We start from the raw sequence: 16,651 nt of genomic DNA, 5'->3' as shown, positions 1-16,651 counted from the left end.
TTCTGCTGGGGAGCAGGCCCAGAGACAGAACTAGACACAGAACTCCACCTGTGGCCTCACCATGGCTGAGCAGAGGGAAGGATCACCTCCCTCAACCTGCTGACATCTTTCTTCCTAACACAGCCCCGGAGGCTGCTGGTCTTCTTTGCTGCAAGGGCACATTGCTGGCTCATGGTCAGCTTGGTGTCCACCAAGACCCCCAGAGCCTTTTCTGCAAAGCTGCTCTCCAGCCAGTGAGCCACCAGCATGTCCTGGTGCCTCAGGTCATTTCTCCCAGGGGGCAGGATCTGCATTTCCCTTTGTTGAAGTGCATGAGGTCCTTGTCAGCCCGTTTCTCCAGCATGCTGAGGATGCTCTGAATGGCAGCACAACTCTCTGGTGTACCAGCCATTCCTCCCAGTTTTCTATCATCTGCAAAGCTGCTAAGCATACGCTCTTTCCCACCATCCCCATCTTCACATGATTGTAGGTTCTCACCTCTCTCCCACATCGTTCCTATTTTAAAGCTCTTCTCACCAGTTGACCAATAAAGATGATTTTGCATCATTTAGTCAATTGGATTGTATCTCTTCCAAGAAGCTACTGAGCCTCAAAGAGAGTCCCATCATCACATAAACCTAAACCCTGTTGTTTGATCCCTCATAAGTGGGATCAAGAAGACTACCTGAACCCCCACACCCTTGACCATTGCCCCCAGAGCCATGTAGCTAATAGTTTGCCACCCAGTGCAAAGAGACTCTGGCAACAGGATTACCGTAATTAGTTTCTACATATTTAATTCCTAATCTCTTAAAATATGTGTTATTAAGCAAAAGCAGATAAATATTATAACAAAAAAGTCTTCCTTGGAGGATTTGATTTGGTGGTTGGTTGGTTGTCTCTCAATGAGTATTTAAAAGAAGAACCCCAAAAGTCTGTGTCACTGCACTGTACCGAAGTACTGATCGGTGGGCAATAAACACACAACTATCTTTTCCTAAGTAAGCATTTAATATAACCTTTGATTTTCATTTCCTCTAGATCACAGACTTTGAAATTCTCCTTATCCACTAAAGCAGTTGTTCCCAACCATAAACAAATTACTAAATAGCCATGTTGCATATTTTTCCCCTCAGGCAGATTCCACCAATGTCTTCAAGCCTGAAACATTTATTTCTGCCAGAGATTCCAGTCTCTTCCATTCACTTACTACTTCTTTCATTTTGTACTTACAGTACCATCCAGACAGACAGACAAACAATGTATATAGGCATACTAGTTATGTGATATCAAATATGGTGGATAGTTAAAGAAATTTTTAAACTACAGAAAGACTAATAATAAATCTCAAAATAATTCATTGGATATTTTCTTCCATTCACTGCCATTTATAGCTACTTTTCTTTATAGTGTTTCAATTGCTTTAAAAAAAAAGATGTCTTTTCTCCAAATCTAGCTGCATTCAAAAATATGTAAAGTAGAACCTTATCCTAAATACTTTAGTACAGGAATTTTTCTCAAAAATTGCACTCTAGAGATGAAGGGGATTCTTTATGTTTCATTTGCACACATATGAGAAAAATATTAATCTGATTTTGCAGAAAAGGTCTGCATAGGAATTAATAATTACTTATTATTACATTGCATATGATATTAAAAAACACATCTTCCAGAAACAATGGCAAATTCTAAATCTGTAAGAGTGAATTTAAAATTTACACTGAGGAAAAGACAATTATTTTAATTAATCTAGACAAATTATTGGCTGCTATCCAAAGTATACAACTGTTTTGGGAGCTGCCAAAATCAAAAGAGAGGCCTCTCACAAGGCACAGACGATGCTTTGGCATCTGGGTTTATTTTTAGTTGGGCCAGTAGCTACTTAGCAGTTTACAATAGCCATAATCAAATTGAAACTGCTGGCCCTTAACTAAAACTACATACTCCCATGTGCACACATATCATTAAACTACCCTGATGCCTGAAAAGCCGGGTGAGGGCAACAATATAAAAAAATTATTTAAATACTCCTATGGAACTCAACAGAAAATATTTTTAATTTTTTTTTTTTTTCAAAGAAAAAAATGTTCAATAATCAATAAATAAGTACTCAATATTCAACAGATAATTTTTCAGTTGTTCTTGCTCAGGTTTTTTTCCAATAAATAATAATCGTCGCGTAATTACATTCTATGAGATCAGTTTTAGGGTTTCCCACCATCTGTTTCCTATTCCCAGACTAACAAAATACTAACAGTTGCAAGGCCAGCAAAGGACCTGTGATCCTGTTGAGACCAAACACCAGCTTCTGAGTGTCACTTTCTTTTTTTAGGCTAAGCAGAGCTGCGCCATCCAAGTCATAAAAGTATCTCAACCAACCTCTAACAGATAAACCATTATGGCTTGCAACTGATGCTTTATTACTGCTTCTCAGAGAACAAAAAACCCTCTAAACATTATGAAGCTCTGAAGGCAGAAACATTTGCCACAGTTTGACATCACCTACCTGCCCCATAGGTACTGAGCTAAATTGGGATCTTGAGTTTGAAAAGTCTTGAAGAGAGAGAGGAGAGATGAGATACAGGGAAGGGAGAGGAGAGATGAGATAAAAGTGGTATTTCACAGGCCACAGCCAATTTAGTCTCTTTGAAGAAGCTACCATCCCTATGCCCACAATTGACAGTTTCCTTTATCATACTTACCAGAAAGATCAGTGCAAAAGATCAGAAATTTTACCACACTTTTTTAACTACATAACTGAACCAAACCCAAGTAAAGGCCCTGCTGAGGCTAACATTTCCTTCCCAGACAGCTGTCTGCACCACTACACAGCCCTAATCCTGCTGACTTTCCTGCATACAAGGAAAGCAAATATGCTCAAGCATCAAGCTGGTGCTCCAGAGAAGCTCCTTTGAGGGTTCCAGGAGAGCAGAGTATCCAAATACCATGGCTCCACTTACTGGGGAATAAGGAGCCAAACAAATACTTCATGAGCCGATGACACACACACAAAACACATCAGCCAGGTAAACAGGACTCTCCCATTACATGCAGACAAACTAGTATGATCAGTAGAGGCAAGAACACCTTTGAGGTAGAAAACATGGACCACTCAGGCTGGTTAAGTTCTGTTTCAGCTACTAATCAGCACCTTTTAAAGCAAGGGCTTAGCTCAGCTGTAACACCAAGGCTCACTCAGTACACAGGGCACTCGGCAAAGGGCTCTGACCACGAGACAGCCCAGAATCAGTGTCTCCTGCATCAACAGGTCCAGAAAGAACACAAAGACCCTCAGATTATGTAGAGAGGGTAGAAATGACCCTGATATCATCTCTCCTCAGTACAAGCTTCTACTTGATGTTGATCAACACTATTAGCATCAGACGAATGAGAGAGACTGTGAAACAAGACTTCCCTCTCTCAAAGTGTAAGGAGCAGCCTTGAAAGGGAACTTGCACAGCAGAGAGCTGAAAAGCAAGATTCAGCACCTTCTAGCTGCATTCAGGACAAGGCCATCTCAGGGAACACAGTCTCTGAAAAGAGATATCAAAACATTAAACTTAATCTCCCATTGTGCTGTTCAGAGCACAAAGCAATGCAGCTTGTTTATCAAGGTATTCAATACAACCGGAAGGAAAATCCATTAACAATAAGTTTGCTGATGAATGCATCACTCCTTTATGATTGTAGCTTTCTTACAAGAGGGTCTTGGCCTTGCACTTCTGTGTTTATTAATGTACCTGCCTGCTACCACTTCTCCAAAGCTTCTTTGGTTCTCCCTTTAAGGTTGACACACAAATTTTAAAAACTGCCCAGAGTATCAAGTTGTTCCTATGTAGCTTCACTTTCAAGACTAGGTAGTGTTGAATGTCAAAGAATCATCACTCACGATATACAGACATATTTACCTAGAACATAAATAGTCATGAGCAAGTCTACAGACTTCAAGTTATGAGAATTCACACTGCCACATGATGAACTGTTAAGGAGTGTCTAAGCACGGTAGCAACGAAAGTATTTTAGTAATGAAACATGTCAACACAGACTCTGAATCTGACCTAAGGTAACACTCTTGCTGCCAGCAGAATCCAGCCACACCAGCGCAGTGTGGACTGGATGGATGCTCCAGAGCTGATGACGTGAAGAGAGGAAAAGCAATCTGAAGAGAAGGAAAGACTGTTCATTCAGCTGAGCTTGTATTAATCAGCCGTTCAAGAACGTGAATAGCAGTCTCTCACTTCAACCAAGAACAGATTGCACAAAAAATGTCAGTGCCTTGGGGAAAGCTACAAAAAGAAAAAAAAAAAGAAAGAAAAAAAAAGAGCCCAGACAGGAGGTTTCAGTGGGTAGAGACTTGTCAAGCATTATACATATTTACTGTGCAGACATAAGATGGAAAACGTAACTCAAGGGTTTCAAGGGTTATGAACATGAGTAGTTCTGATAGTAGGAGCTGGATCACTTTATGATAAAATTGAAATTTGCATTTAGGTCCAAAATAGGCTAAATCTCTTTTTCTACTCTGAGTAGAAAGACAGCTATAAAGCTATTTTGTTTTCTGAGCTACATGTTCTCTAGATACCTATGCCAACACTGGGTCTGCTTTTCAATGAAGCAGATACATGAAAGTTCCTAAAGAGAGACAACGAGGGAGACTGTGGGTAAGAGAAAGACAATCTGTCCAGTCTCCAGCTTCTGCCTGGCTTGGAACACCATGCGAAAGGTAATGCACAGTGACCACTTATATCATGTTAACCTACATACTGACAGATGCAGGAAAAGCAGCTCCTCCTACAGAAAGGAGGAGCCAGGAGGTAAGTGGAATCCCTGGATAAAAAAGCAGACCAGTCATAATTTCTAATGTCAAGCTTTTTATTTTCTGAACAAAGCAAGAGTTGGTCTGGCAGACACAAACTGAAGAAGATATCCAACAGCCTCCACGTTAATACTAAATCTCAAACCAGGCTAAGGTAAATAAATAAAATCATTCTCAAATTTACAGATATCCAAAACAGACAAGGCAAAATAGATACAAGAACCTTCTTACCAACCCCTCCCAGCCAAATCTCCCTCTCTGTTCTTCTCTCTTCCTTGATCTCACTTCAGTCAGGGATTCCTTCTGTCAGGATCAAAGTACAATACTCAAAGTGAACCCTTTCCCAATTTCAGCCTTCACAGACACTTTTGGTTCTTCAGTTTCACACTTCTTTTCTCTCAAGAACCTTCTTTTCTCTTATTCAGATGATTTTAACACACTTGCAAGTAAACTAATGGCTATTTAGTTTGGCCAGATGGCAGATGTAAATGCTGTGGTCTCTAAACGTAGCTCCCGTGGTTTTCTCCAAAGCAACTACCACAACCATGGCAAAGGAAAAGCATTTAAGAATTCTACCCATGTCACTGTTTATACTTCCTATCGGGTTTTCCAGTTGTGGGAGGCAGGAAGCACAAATCTGCTGAAGGATCCTGGCCAGGTCCATGAAAGTATTACCATTGCAAAAGGAAATCCAAGTTGTAAGTAGTAGTCAAAGTATACAAAACTCAGCTGCGTCCTTCAGAGAAATTCATAATAAGCATTGATCATCCACAGCACAATGAGCTAAACTTTCCAGACAGTAAAAGGGAGTTTACCCAAGAGTTTCCTTGCAACAGAGTCCTTCTGGAGGTCCTCCAGTGATTAACAAGGAATTTCTATTGTACAAACCTCTGCATGGTGGCTAACAGATTTAGACTAGCTTAGAAACTTAATGGATGTCTCTCATCAAATTCCACCTTCTGAGGAGCACAGAAACCACATGGCTTGGACAGGATATCCTAAATTCATATGGCAAAGAAAGCAATGGTATATTCTGACAAGTCTACTTCATGTCCTGTTTTCAAACAGATATTTGCATCACCTGAAGTTGAGGAAGAAGATAACGTCCATGAGGAGTCACACAGAAGAAGAATCAAAAGCCATCACTCACATGGCACAAGTTAAAAATTAACAACTTTCAAAAAAACCTATACTCTGCCAACCTATGATGGATGGAGGCCTGCTGATAGGATTGCTGGGCAGGTTCTAAGTGAAGACCAGGCTTTTAGCACTACATCAGGATGGTGATTGGACCAGTAGTGAAACCACTGACACATCAGACTGGCTGCAGAGATTTAAGTGAGAGTCCCATTGGCAAAGATCAGATAGTCAAGTGCTGCTTTCACTAGTAAAAGCTGAGATAGCATGAATCAAAGATGAATCATGGATCTTCTGCTTGGGATAAGTTTGGGCAGAACAAAGCCAAGTGAGTCCAAAGCCAAAAAGACAGAATCTATAAAATTATTCCTGGGCTATGCAGCTGCAGACTGATCAGAAGCATATGATGCCAAAGCTCTGTGGTGGTCTGAAATGTTCTCAGAATGCTGCAGCAAGGTCCAAGCATTCCCCAGTCTTCTCTAGGTAGGCACAGGGATCTGAGGCTGCCCCCCTTAAGCAGCATGGATAAAAGATTCATTTCTATGTTCATATTACCTTTAATTGATTAGCAAATGCTAGAACAAAGCAGGTATACACCACACACACAAGAGCTATTCAAAATTGGATCACAGGACTGTATATCACTGCATGCCACACAGCACTGAAAAGCAATTTTTGGTAAAGACTATTAAAATCCTTGTCAAGATGGTAAGCACAGAACTCAAAAATAAACTGAAGAAAAGCAGTCCTGAAGTAACATGACAGCTTGCAAAGAGCACGTGTCCCCAGCTGTGAGGCAGCTAAATGCCAGCAAATGTGCAGCCTGTTTCATACATGACAAGGTAATACATCCACACACCACCTACAGACACTGCAAAGGAGAAATATTCAAGTCTCAGGATGCTGTATAGACATCTTTTAGGGAAATATAGACAGTAGCTTCCCATTTAGACAAATGCAATCAATTGTTCTAAACTCCACTATACTTTTTGATGCAGACTTTAATTTACACATGTCCAAAAATGAACCCTACCACATTAAAGTACTCCACAAGATTTAAAGAACTTACCATATCTCCAAAGTAGGAAATGCATCTGTTCTCATCTGCAGCTTCTAAGAAACAGATGCTTAAGACTATTGGCCAGGGTAATGTCTACGCTTTGTAGTGGAGGATCAGGTAGAAGGCCTTGAGCTAGCTCATTCTGAGCAGGCTAGAAGAATGCCTGGAAGAATGCTGCACTGGACAATAAAGTTCCACTGCTGTCAGCTCAGTAGAACTAGCTGCAACCAGGTTTACAAGAAGCCTTTGATATTATACTGCACTGGAACAACGGGAGGAAAAAAAGGTAAGCAGGAACTTCAATTTAAAAAAAAAAACAGATCAGCAAATACTAATCATGGAATTTTCAAAAGTTACAAGATACCTCCCTGGTGACCTCGTGCTTTACCTACTACGCACACTCAGGCCAAGTAGTTCAGTGTTTGTCTCTTGTATAAGTCCAGCATAGCCCCAGAAACTAAACATTAATTACAGGGGTCTCTTCTTGCTGGTATATTCCAAAATCAGCTACACATTTTTATAGCTTGTATTCACATTATTATAGCTTGTACTTACTTCATAACATGGTCTGTTCATGGTGCAGACTGGTGGGGGCTACTGCTTGGGGAGTAATGAAACTTATGGGATGCAGGAAATAGTATCTGGGGCTTGTACAAGATTTAGTATGATATGTTTAGGGGAGGAATCAAAGCCAATGTAAGGGAGAGATCAAGGTAGTTTGGGAGGAACAAGCATAGGAAAATAGAAATATAAAGGGATAAAAGGGGCCAGATCCACCTACGCAGGTGGCTGGTTAGTACCTGTTTGGCCAAGCCCTGTGCTGGATCACCCCAGACCTACTGGGACCACATGCTCAGCCTTGCTACTGCTTGGATCTAGGGGCATGGAGCTGGGGCAACCCTGCGTGCTTCTACTGGGCTGCAGGATCCAGTGATCCCTTACACAAGACAAAAAAGAAGTCATATCAACAGTGGAGGAGTCAAGTACTTTCCAATAAACTTTGCTTTTACCTTCAGATTGCAGAAGCAGATTACCGTGTAAGGGCTGGGAAGATAAGGACTGTTTAGGAAGAACAGAATGGCACTGGGGAAAAATGCCCACAAAACATAGTTACAATGTCTTTCTTCTGCCTGCTCATAACACAAGATCTAAAGTGCCCTCCAGAAAACTCAGGGAAACACTGCTGGTAAGGCCAATTATAGGTTGCGTAAAGACGTAGTTAATGAATTCCATAGCCTAGGAGTTCAGTTAGTAATAAACAATAGAAAAACCTCATGACTAAACCCATCATTTGCAGTTACATTAGCCAGGATGAAGTGAGTAGAACTATGAAACGCAGCCAACAGCGCAGAAGTTCAGAAGGTATTCATTCCTGTGGTTTCATCAAATACCTCAGAGCACTCATTTCAAACTACCTAGTAATACTTTCTGAAGCTTCTGACATAACTAAACTGACAAGTTAATAAATTATATAGTTAGTCTCTTCTGCTGAGGAGTGTCTTAATATACCTCTTTGCAATTTCTTTCCCTACTCTGCTTAAATGGTGCCATTCAACAGCTACAGAGTGAATGTCAAAGCTAATTTGCATCAAAGGTGATAGCAGTATTGGAAGAAGAAAGCAAATCAGTGTATTTTTCAAGTTTACTGCACCTCTCATTTCTATCATTAGCCTAAGACTGATGTCACCTCACTGCAAGAGTAATTATAATAGAAACCTCAGATATGTATACCATGTCATTTTGAGGAATTATATGCCTTTCGTTATCTGATAACGTGCATAGCACTAGAAGAAAAAAATATTATGATAAAAATCATTCCAAACCATTTACTTTGAAAGATTGTAGAAATAATGTAATTAATAATATCACTAATAATGTAAAATACATTGGGAAATCAAAAGAAAAATCAAAAACGATCTCACTGCAAAACAGAATAATTTTTGATATGTCTACACAGTTTTTGCAGGCATCTGAGAACTCCATCTATTTTCTAGACATGGACTGGGAAGCTAAAAGATACATTCACAGGAGAAGCTACAGAAGACCCATCACCAAAGAGATGCTGTTTCTGCATGAGTCAGAGCACTGGCAGAGCACACTCACCTGAGAGAAACTGCAGGCATACTTATTCCTATTAATACTTAGCAGGTAAGTATGACATGACAAATGGTTTCAGGTCTCTTTCTAGGAGACTTCATGATACTGAACCCTGAAAATGCTAGAAACTTCAGATTCAGTACATTACAACCAAAATCTCTTTTCTGTGCAGCACTAAGTAGTGAAGAAAACAAAGAGGAGAGTTGGACAAGCACAGGAAAGGAAAAAAGTTTGTCCTTACAGGTAGTTGCTACCTCTTTCCCAAAAATTTATATTTAAATTATATACAAAAGTAGGAATATCATTCAAGACACATTAAGTCACTATTCAATGTTTTTAACATCTTAGAATCATAGAATCATTTCAGTTGGAAGAGACCCTCAGAATCAGTCCAGTCATAACCTAACTCTAGCCATAAACCATGTCACTAAGAACCTCGCCTAAACACCTTCTAAACACCTCCTGGGATGGTGACGCCACCACTTCCCTGGGCAGTCTATTCCAATGCCTGACAACCCTTTTTGTGAGTAATTTTTTCCTCATATCCAATTTGAACCTCCCCTGGCACAACTTGAGGCCATTTCCTCTTGTCCTATCATTTGCTACTTGGGAGGAGCAACCAACCCCCCCCATGCTACAACCTCCTTTCAGGTAGTTGTAGACAGTGATAAGGTCCCCCCTCAGTCTCCTTTTCTCCAGGCTAAATAGCCCCAGTTCCCTTAACTGCTCCTCATAGGACTGGTGCTCCAGACCTTTCACCAGCTTCATCACCTCCTCTGCACTCTCTCCAGCACCTCAATGTCCTTCTTATGATGAGGGGTCCAAAACTGAACACAGGATTGAAGGTGCGGCCTCACCAGTGCTGAGTACATGGGCACAATTACTTCTCTAGTCCTGCTGGCCACATTATTCCTGATAAAAGCCAGGATGCTGTTGGCCTTTTTGGCCACCTGGGCACACTGCTGGCTCATGTTCAGCCAGCTGTCAACCAACACACCCAGATCCATCTCTGCCAGGCAGCTTTCCAGCCACTCTTCCCTGAGCCTGCAGCAAGTTCATGTTAGAACTGCTGCCTGGTCAGTTCATGTTATATTAACTATATACAGATAATACAACCTTGCATCTGCACCTTTCTACTATACTTTGTGGCAGACAAGATATGGCATTACGCAGCTCACTAAAAAGAGCTTCTGTGGGGTTTTTTTTCCTGTTTCTGAGGCCCACTATGATTTCTACATTATTTTTCACTCCCCCAGGGCCTAATTCTTCTATTCCCAAGTTGTCCTTTCTATAGCCATGATGCAACAGATTAGCTATGAATCTTTCCTAAACTTCTACCTGCTTCTCTCAGGCTTCCATTATGAGAAACTCAGATCTAGCTTTTACTATCACTTGATTTATCCTAGGGCTTCCTCCTGTATACTCTGTTTGGGCAGGGAGTTGAGGGGCAATACCTCTTTTCTCAGGTCATCCAGCTGGCCCCATACCAGCCCAGGCAGCTCAGGTAACATTCTACCACTCTGGGTCCTTGCATGTGAAAAAGGTGACCCCATCAGAAAGAAGCATCCAAGGGATTTTAAAAGTTGCCATTCTCCCAGGATTTTTAACTAGGCCACACATCACTAGATTTTCATAGGAACTGGTATTAAAAAAAAAAAAAAAAAAAAAAAAAAAAAAAGGCAAAAAGCAACAAAAAACCAACACAACACACATCTGCCCCTAAAGGACTTGCTCCAGGGATGAAATGCAATTTTTCATTTGAGAAAGTTGAAGTAACCAGCACATTCTGTACTGTGCAGTGAAGATCTCTGACCTCCCTAACAAATCATATTTACTAGATGACTCTATTACATGCACTTTATGATGAGAAAGTAACTGCTACACTACATCAGACATAAATCAGAGTCTTTCATGACAGCTTATTTCTCATCCTTTTATATATTCTACAGTCTGTAGAAGGCTTATCCTGTGAAAACATGATCCAGAAGAGAAATCTGGTCCATACATGCTCTATGCTGTCCAAAATCATTTGCAGAAAGGAATTTCTGAACAGGACAGGTTGAAGACTATACTCAATGCCTTTCTCTTGGGGAGTATTAACAGAGCACCTCTTAAGATTGGGTGTCTGTGTCCAGGTTTGGCATCAGGGAGGCTGCAGGTGTGGCCTTGTTGGGAAGAGGCCAGAAGCCACCCTGTGCCTGTGCACAACTGGTGGCACCTCTGGGAAAACATATGTAAGAAATGGCAGAAAATGCCAAATGGAGAGAGGAGGAGGTGAGGGGGAAAAGGTAAGAAACAGCAGAGGGAACCCAAGGTCAGAGGAGGAGGTGCTCCATGGTGCAGCCTGTGAGAGACCCACGCTAGAGGAGAAGAAAGGTGTGAGAAGAAAGGAATGGCAGAGAGAAAGCACCGTGTCCTGCTAATAATCCCTCAGCACCCCTCCTGCCCTGCCTGCTCCCTCCCTGAAGGGACTTGGACTGAGCATAACCTGCAGTGACAACAAGGGAGGAGGAAGGAGGTCAAATTGAGCCTGGGAAAGCAAGGAGGAAAGCTGTTCTTTTAATGTTTGTCATTCTTGTTTCCCACTACCCCCATTTGCTATTTTTTTTAGATTATTTTAATTGGCAATAAATTAAGTAAATTTTCCCCTGTTAACTCTGTTTGCCTGCCACAGTCATTGGTGAGCAGTCTCCCTGCCTTCCAGCTCAACCCATGAGCTTTTTCACTCTTGTTCTTCCTATTTTCTCCCCCATCCTGCTGGGGAGAAGAGTGGGCAGGCAGTTGGTGGGGGTTTGGCTGCTTGCCTAGGCTAAGCCCCCCACACCTCTCAACTAAGAAACCCAAAAATAAAGTTCACAAGACAGAAAATAAAATAGGCCCTCAGTGTTTTGTTGTTTTTATTTAAATAGGTGGCTAAAAACATTTCAGACACACAGAGAAAGGATATAGTTGCATATTTTCCCCAGGACATAGTCAAAACACTCTGATTCTCCTCTCCCAAAAGGGATTTGATTAGAGAATCACTCGTAGAAGCTCTTTGAGAAACTGTAAAACATCTGAGAAGGTAGAGAATGTATTAACCCCTGTGACTGTACAGAAGGGAGCTTTGTACTTGAGGAACTTGGACAGGTGCCAGGGTACAAGTACTCAAATATCGGTGTGTGCTGAAAGAAGACGAGTCTGAGAACTTTATCTCAGAGAGAAAGAGAAAAGGTTCCTGACATTATTAATATGAGCGTGCAGCAGCGATAAATCGCCAAGCTGAAAACTGGCAGGTTCTGAAAAATATTGAAAAAAGTCTCAACAGGACTTGAAAGTGGTTGTGCAGAACTAGAGGAGGTTTCTGGAAATCAAACAAACTAAGCATTTGATGGATGAGTGCTAGACATAAAAACCCGAATTAATTTGGCACAATGACATTGCTGAATATACACTGGAGGTTTGTTGGAGATAAGAGAATAGTACTTAGAGTAGGAAAAAAAAGGAGTAAATCTTTTCAAGCTACTTGAATGGGCAGGACACAATAGAAAGAAAAATTTAAATCTAGGTTACTGAAGCTGCTGGAAAAATTACAACCAAGCCACTGACAGAGCTTCATAAAGATGGAGCAAAACTCAAATATGACCTAATTTTGAGAAACAAGAAAAAGGTACATTTGGGAGGTTAGGAGAAGACATCCACATCTCCCAGCATATATAGCCTCAGACAGCTGGTAATCAAATAGCAGACAGCACTGCAGAATCAGTCCTCCAAAGCACTGATGAAAACAAGAGTGAGAATCTTTGAAACATCTGGAATCATTAATACAGATATCCATTTCATATTTCTTAGTGATGAGCTGGTTTCTATGAGTAGAATGGCTATGGTGAAATATGTGTCCCACTGAAACTGAAAGTGAAATTTCTGGGGTATATTATGTGAACCTAAAGAAAATATATTAGCCAAGTATTTATAAATAATAAATTTATATGATTATGCCTTTCAGAAGAAATCAGCAGGATACACGTAGATCAGATCACAAGAGTTACCATAACACTCAAACTGGACCTCGCATTACTGACAAAGTCCACATGCTTTTTCACATGCTTTGACAAATGTATTACCACACTTTAAAAGTTTTGTCCCAAAACATTGATTTTTGGATTATCTGTCCTACTAAATGTCAAATCTCTCCTAATACTCCCGCTGGAGAATTTTGCCAGACAATTCTCCAAACACAGAATGACTGATGACCTTTGCCTTTCTAATGCTTGCAAGGACACTCTAGGTTCTTATCTGAAAACCTTTCAGTAAGAAGTGGGGTAGATGTTCACAGAAGGCACCTCCTTACATCAAAACTTGACTCTAAAGCTTGCAGAAATGGTGAAATAGGTTTTTGCTATTCTTTCAGTCAAGACAAGAGCAAAAGCCACAACCACTGGCAATACCAATCCGGACAGTGGTTGCCTCCAATTTGTTTTGTGGGCAAAGATTGCTCGTTTTCAGATAAGATGTTATAATGATTTCTTTTGTAGTGTTAACTCCCAAGGTCTTACCAACTTGATCAAGGATATAACACAACCACAGAATATATCAGGGTTGCTATTAAATCCACCAAATTTAGCCATACACTAAATTGTTATGAATCCAATTAACGGCTGGCCTGAATTCCTCTGGTCATAGCCAAATCATTTCCTGTCAAACATCTGCAGAGGATCAAGTTATTCTTCATGAATTTGCCATAAAATTTTACTCTAATTTCTTTAATCTATTTCTTTCAAAGACTTTTCCTGATATTATTTTTGATCCAATTTCAATTTGAGGTGGAATAGTCTTTATATATTAAACTAGGAAAGTTTTGATACCATTACTCTCTGTGTATCAATTCTGAATTCACTTCTATCCCAGCTATGCATTTTTTGCTGATGCTGTTATTTCTGCACAATGTTTTCGCTTGGACTCTCACCCTACTCCCACTGAAGTCATTCAGTTGGAATCTCCATCACTTTGAATAATCATTATACTGCGCAAAGGGAAAAATATGCAATAGCTAGACAGTAGGAAAAAGGTCTATTACTCTACATTAAAATATAGCTGGGCTGGGAATAGGGCTAAAAAGTAAAAAATTTTAATAAATTAGAATTGTGTTTTTTCTTTTTGGTAAGTTTAGCTGATCAAGAATTTTTTAGATTTTGTCTATCTTTGAAACCCTTATTCTCTAATAAAACCTGCTACAGTAAGCGTAAGACCACAGCTTTCCACAAGTTCTAGATGGAAGTTTATTTTACTCTGATACAAGATGCCCTAATGCAACTGAAAAAGTTTAGATGAGTAAGAAGTCATGAGAGGAGGACGAAAGTAATTGGACTAAAGACTTTGCAAGTAAACAAGAATTCTAAAAAAGGAGAGACTGCAGATCCCCTCTCCTCTCGCCAACTGTATCTTTGCCCCTACTCCACGAAAAAGCATAAAACCTCTCCCACAGTCTGGCAGACACTTTCCTCTGTCTGCATTTAATCAAGATTTTCCTATTACAGGTCCAGTTTTCCCTCCTTCAACTGTTATCACTTGTCCTTCATTAAGAAAACAAATCACATTTTCCTTCTTAAGTTCTTTCATTTCTTCCAGCTCAGTCTTCCTCCAGGCATGAGGGAAAGATCACCTATCCACCATCCCATCACGCACTAGCGGGTACAACTGGATTCTCTAAGTACTGTAAACACTAGCTAACATTTTCCTCAACACATCCAAGGCAATGAACTCAAGGGTGCTTCAGCTTGAAAAATGCTGTATGGAAACAAACTTATATAGCGTTAATAAATGCAACATGACATAAGTATGTATGGTAAGAATAAAAACCCACTGAAGTCAGAAAAATTTGCATGGGCTTCAAGGAGCTTTGGGTGAGGTCTTTGATACTTTTATTAGTAGGAGACAGAGCTAAAAGGGATGGGAGAAATGAAACTTATCCACAGACTATTTAAGGTCATATCAAGCTATTCTCGTCTGTGCTTGTTCTGTACATTGTAAATAAGCACTGAATGGAATAATTACTCTTGGGGTTACTTCATAAAGATGTTATTTGAATTTTAGAACAACAGGAAATAGAGTTATATATTAAGCTTGAAATAGATTCTGCCGTCCATACTAGACAAGCTTCTCATTACTAGTAACCGTATTTCACCAGAAGACTGGCTCCTTGCATCTGGACAAAATGAACTCCTTTCTGCTCAAAATATTTCAAATATTTTCATATATATGACCTATATTAGAACAGAGCTATCAAGTTATTATTTGACTAATTATACAATAATACCAATTAGACCCTAGGTGGGAATTAATACTGCAAGTCTGTCTTGCAGCCAAGATGATATGAATGATTATGTATCTACACACAAGTGCACGATTCCTTCACTACTCAAAGTGCACTCAGTGGGAAAGTACAACTAATATGATTTCTTAATGCAGATTCAAAGACTTGCTTTTATGCTATTCATGGTGGTATTTAGTGCTTACTGTATAAAGTGATAAAGCAGAACACAGAACTAAAAGCAATACCTCTGTTATAGCAACTCCTGAAAACACTGATTTTTCTCTTTTATTTAACTTAACCCTGGGAACTAGATTTAATATACTGACTTAAAGAAACCCTATATATACAATGGCCAAGTTAAATAAAAAGCTGATTATTTTCAGAATGTCACATAAGTCACATGTGTCATGATCTGACCTTCTGGAGCTGGTTTGCTTGCATTTGTTTTTTCTGGATCCTTCACCTTGGATTTACTTGTTTCTTTTCTTCTCTCTATGTCTTTAACTGAAAAATAAGAAGGAAAAAAAAAACAACAATCAAACTAGGAACAGTGCAGTCAGAAGCACATAATTTTCTTCTTCCAGATAAAGAAGTTGAACACAACATCTTCAATATGCTTAGGTAACAAGTGATTGTTACTGTGCTTTCCCTCCCTCCCTTTGGGTTTATTCTTTTTATGAATCTTTCCCCATCCTATCATCATTAAAGTTCTCAAAAGTGACTCTCCTCACACCGGAGAGTCCAAATACATTGACATCAGCACCTAAGCCCACGCTGACAGGATCCAGTACGGGAAATATAGTCCAGAAAATTGGCAAAGCTCGCTGAGGAACGTCCAGTGCTGCAGAGTTCCACTCCAAGTCATTCAATGCAAAAGCGCATAAGCCAGCTCTTACGTTATCCTCTAACAAATCAGCTTAGATCCCTTGCCCAAATCTGTGTTTAGGGCATTAAATACTCCCATGCGAGCAAAGTGGCTCCAAAACTCAGACTTCAACAGTTTCCTGTCCCACAAGGGGGTGGGATACCTCCCTTATTACATCTCAAAACAATTGTAACAGCCAAGCAGAACGGAGCTTGATTAGCAGCTCCTAATATTACATTAGTAGCTAGTATCTCTGCTCATAATCTGAAAGTTTCTGGCAAAATCATCACTCAAGTCATGTATTAGAGTAAAGTGAAAAACACATCCTTTCAGAATTTCCATAGATTGCTAATCGGTGTCAAGACCCCAGCTGTCTACAATGTCAGGAAGGGCTTAAAAGAATGA

The 16,651-nt window shown here is 40.1% G+C and overlaps 1 protein-coding gene across 12 annotated transcripts in view; it reads right to left on the bottom strand.

The window, feature by feature from the left end:
• The window catches only part of COL14A1 (collagen type XIV alpha 1 chain), a 127,143-nt gene that overhangs the window by 97,511 nt on the left and 12,981 nt on the right, over nucleotides 1–16,651 (bottom strand). For 7 of the 12 annotated variants that reach the window (XR_010470762.1, XM_065054335.1, XM_065054333.1 and 4 more), the window contains exon 5: nucleotides 15,799–15,885. The exons of the other annotated variants lie outside the window; for them this stretch is intronic. Coding sequence is in view for 6 of the 7 variants with exons in the window: in XM_065054335.1 (XP_064910407.1) it covers nucleotides 15,799–15,885 (87 nt within the window). In the remaining variant the exon portion in view is untranslated. The remainder of the gene's footprint in view (nucleotides 1–15,798; nucleotides 15,886–16,651) is intronic. 12 annotated transcript variants of the gene reach the window in all.

Source organism: Columba livia, chromosome 2 (assembly GCF_036013475.1).
Source record: "Columba livia isolate bColLiv1 breed racing homer chromosome 2, bColLiv1.pat.W.v2, whole genome shotgun sequence".
Lineage (NCBI taxonomy): Eukaryota > Metazoa > Chordata > Aves > Columbiformes > Columbidae > Columba > Columba livia.
Note: the sequence above shows the minus strand (reverse complement) of the source record. Positions and strands in the feature narration are given on the sequence as shown.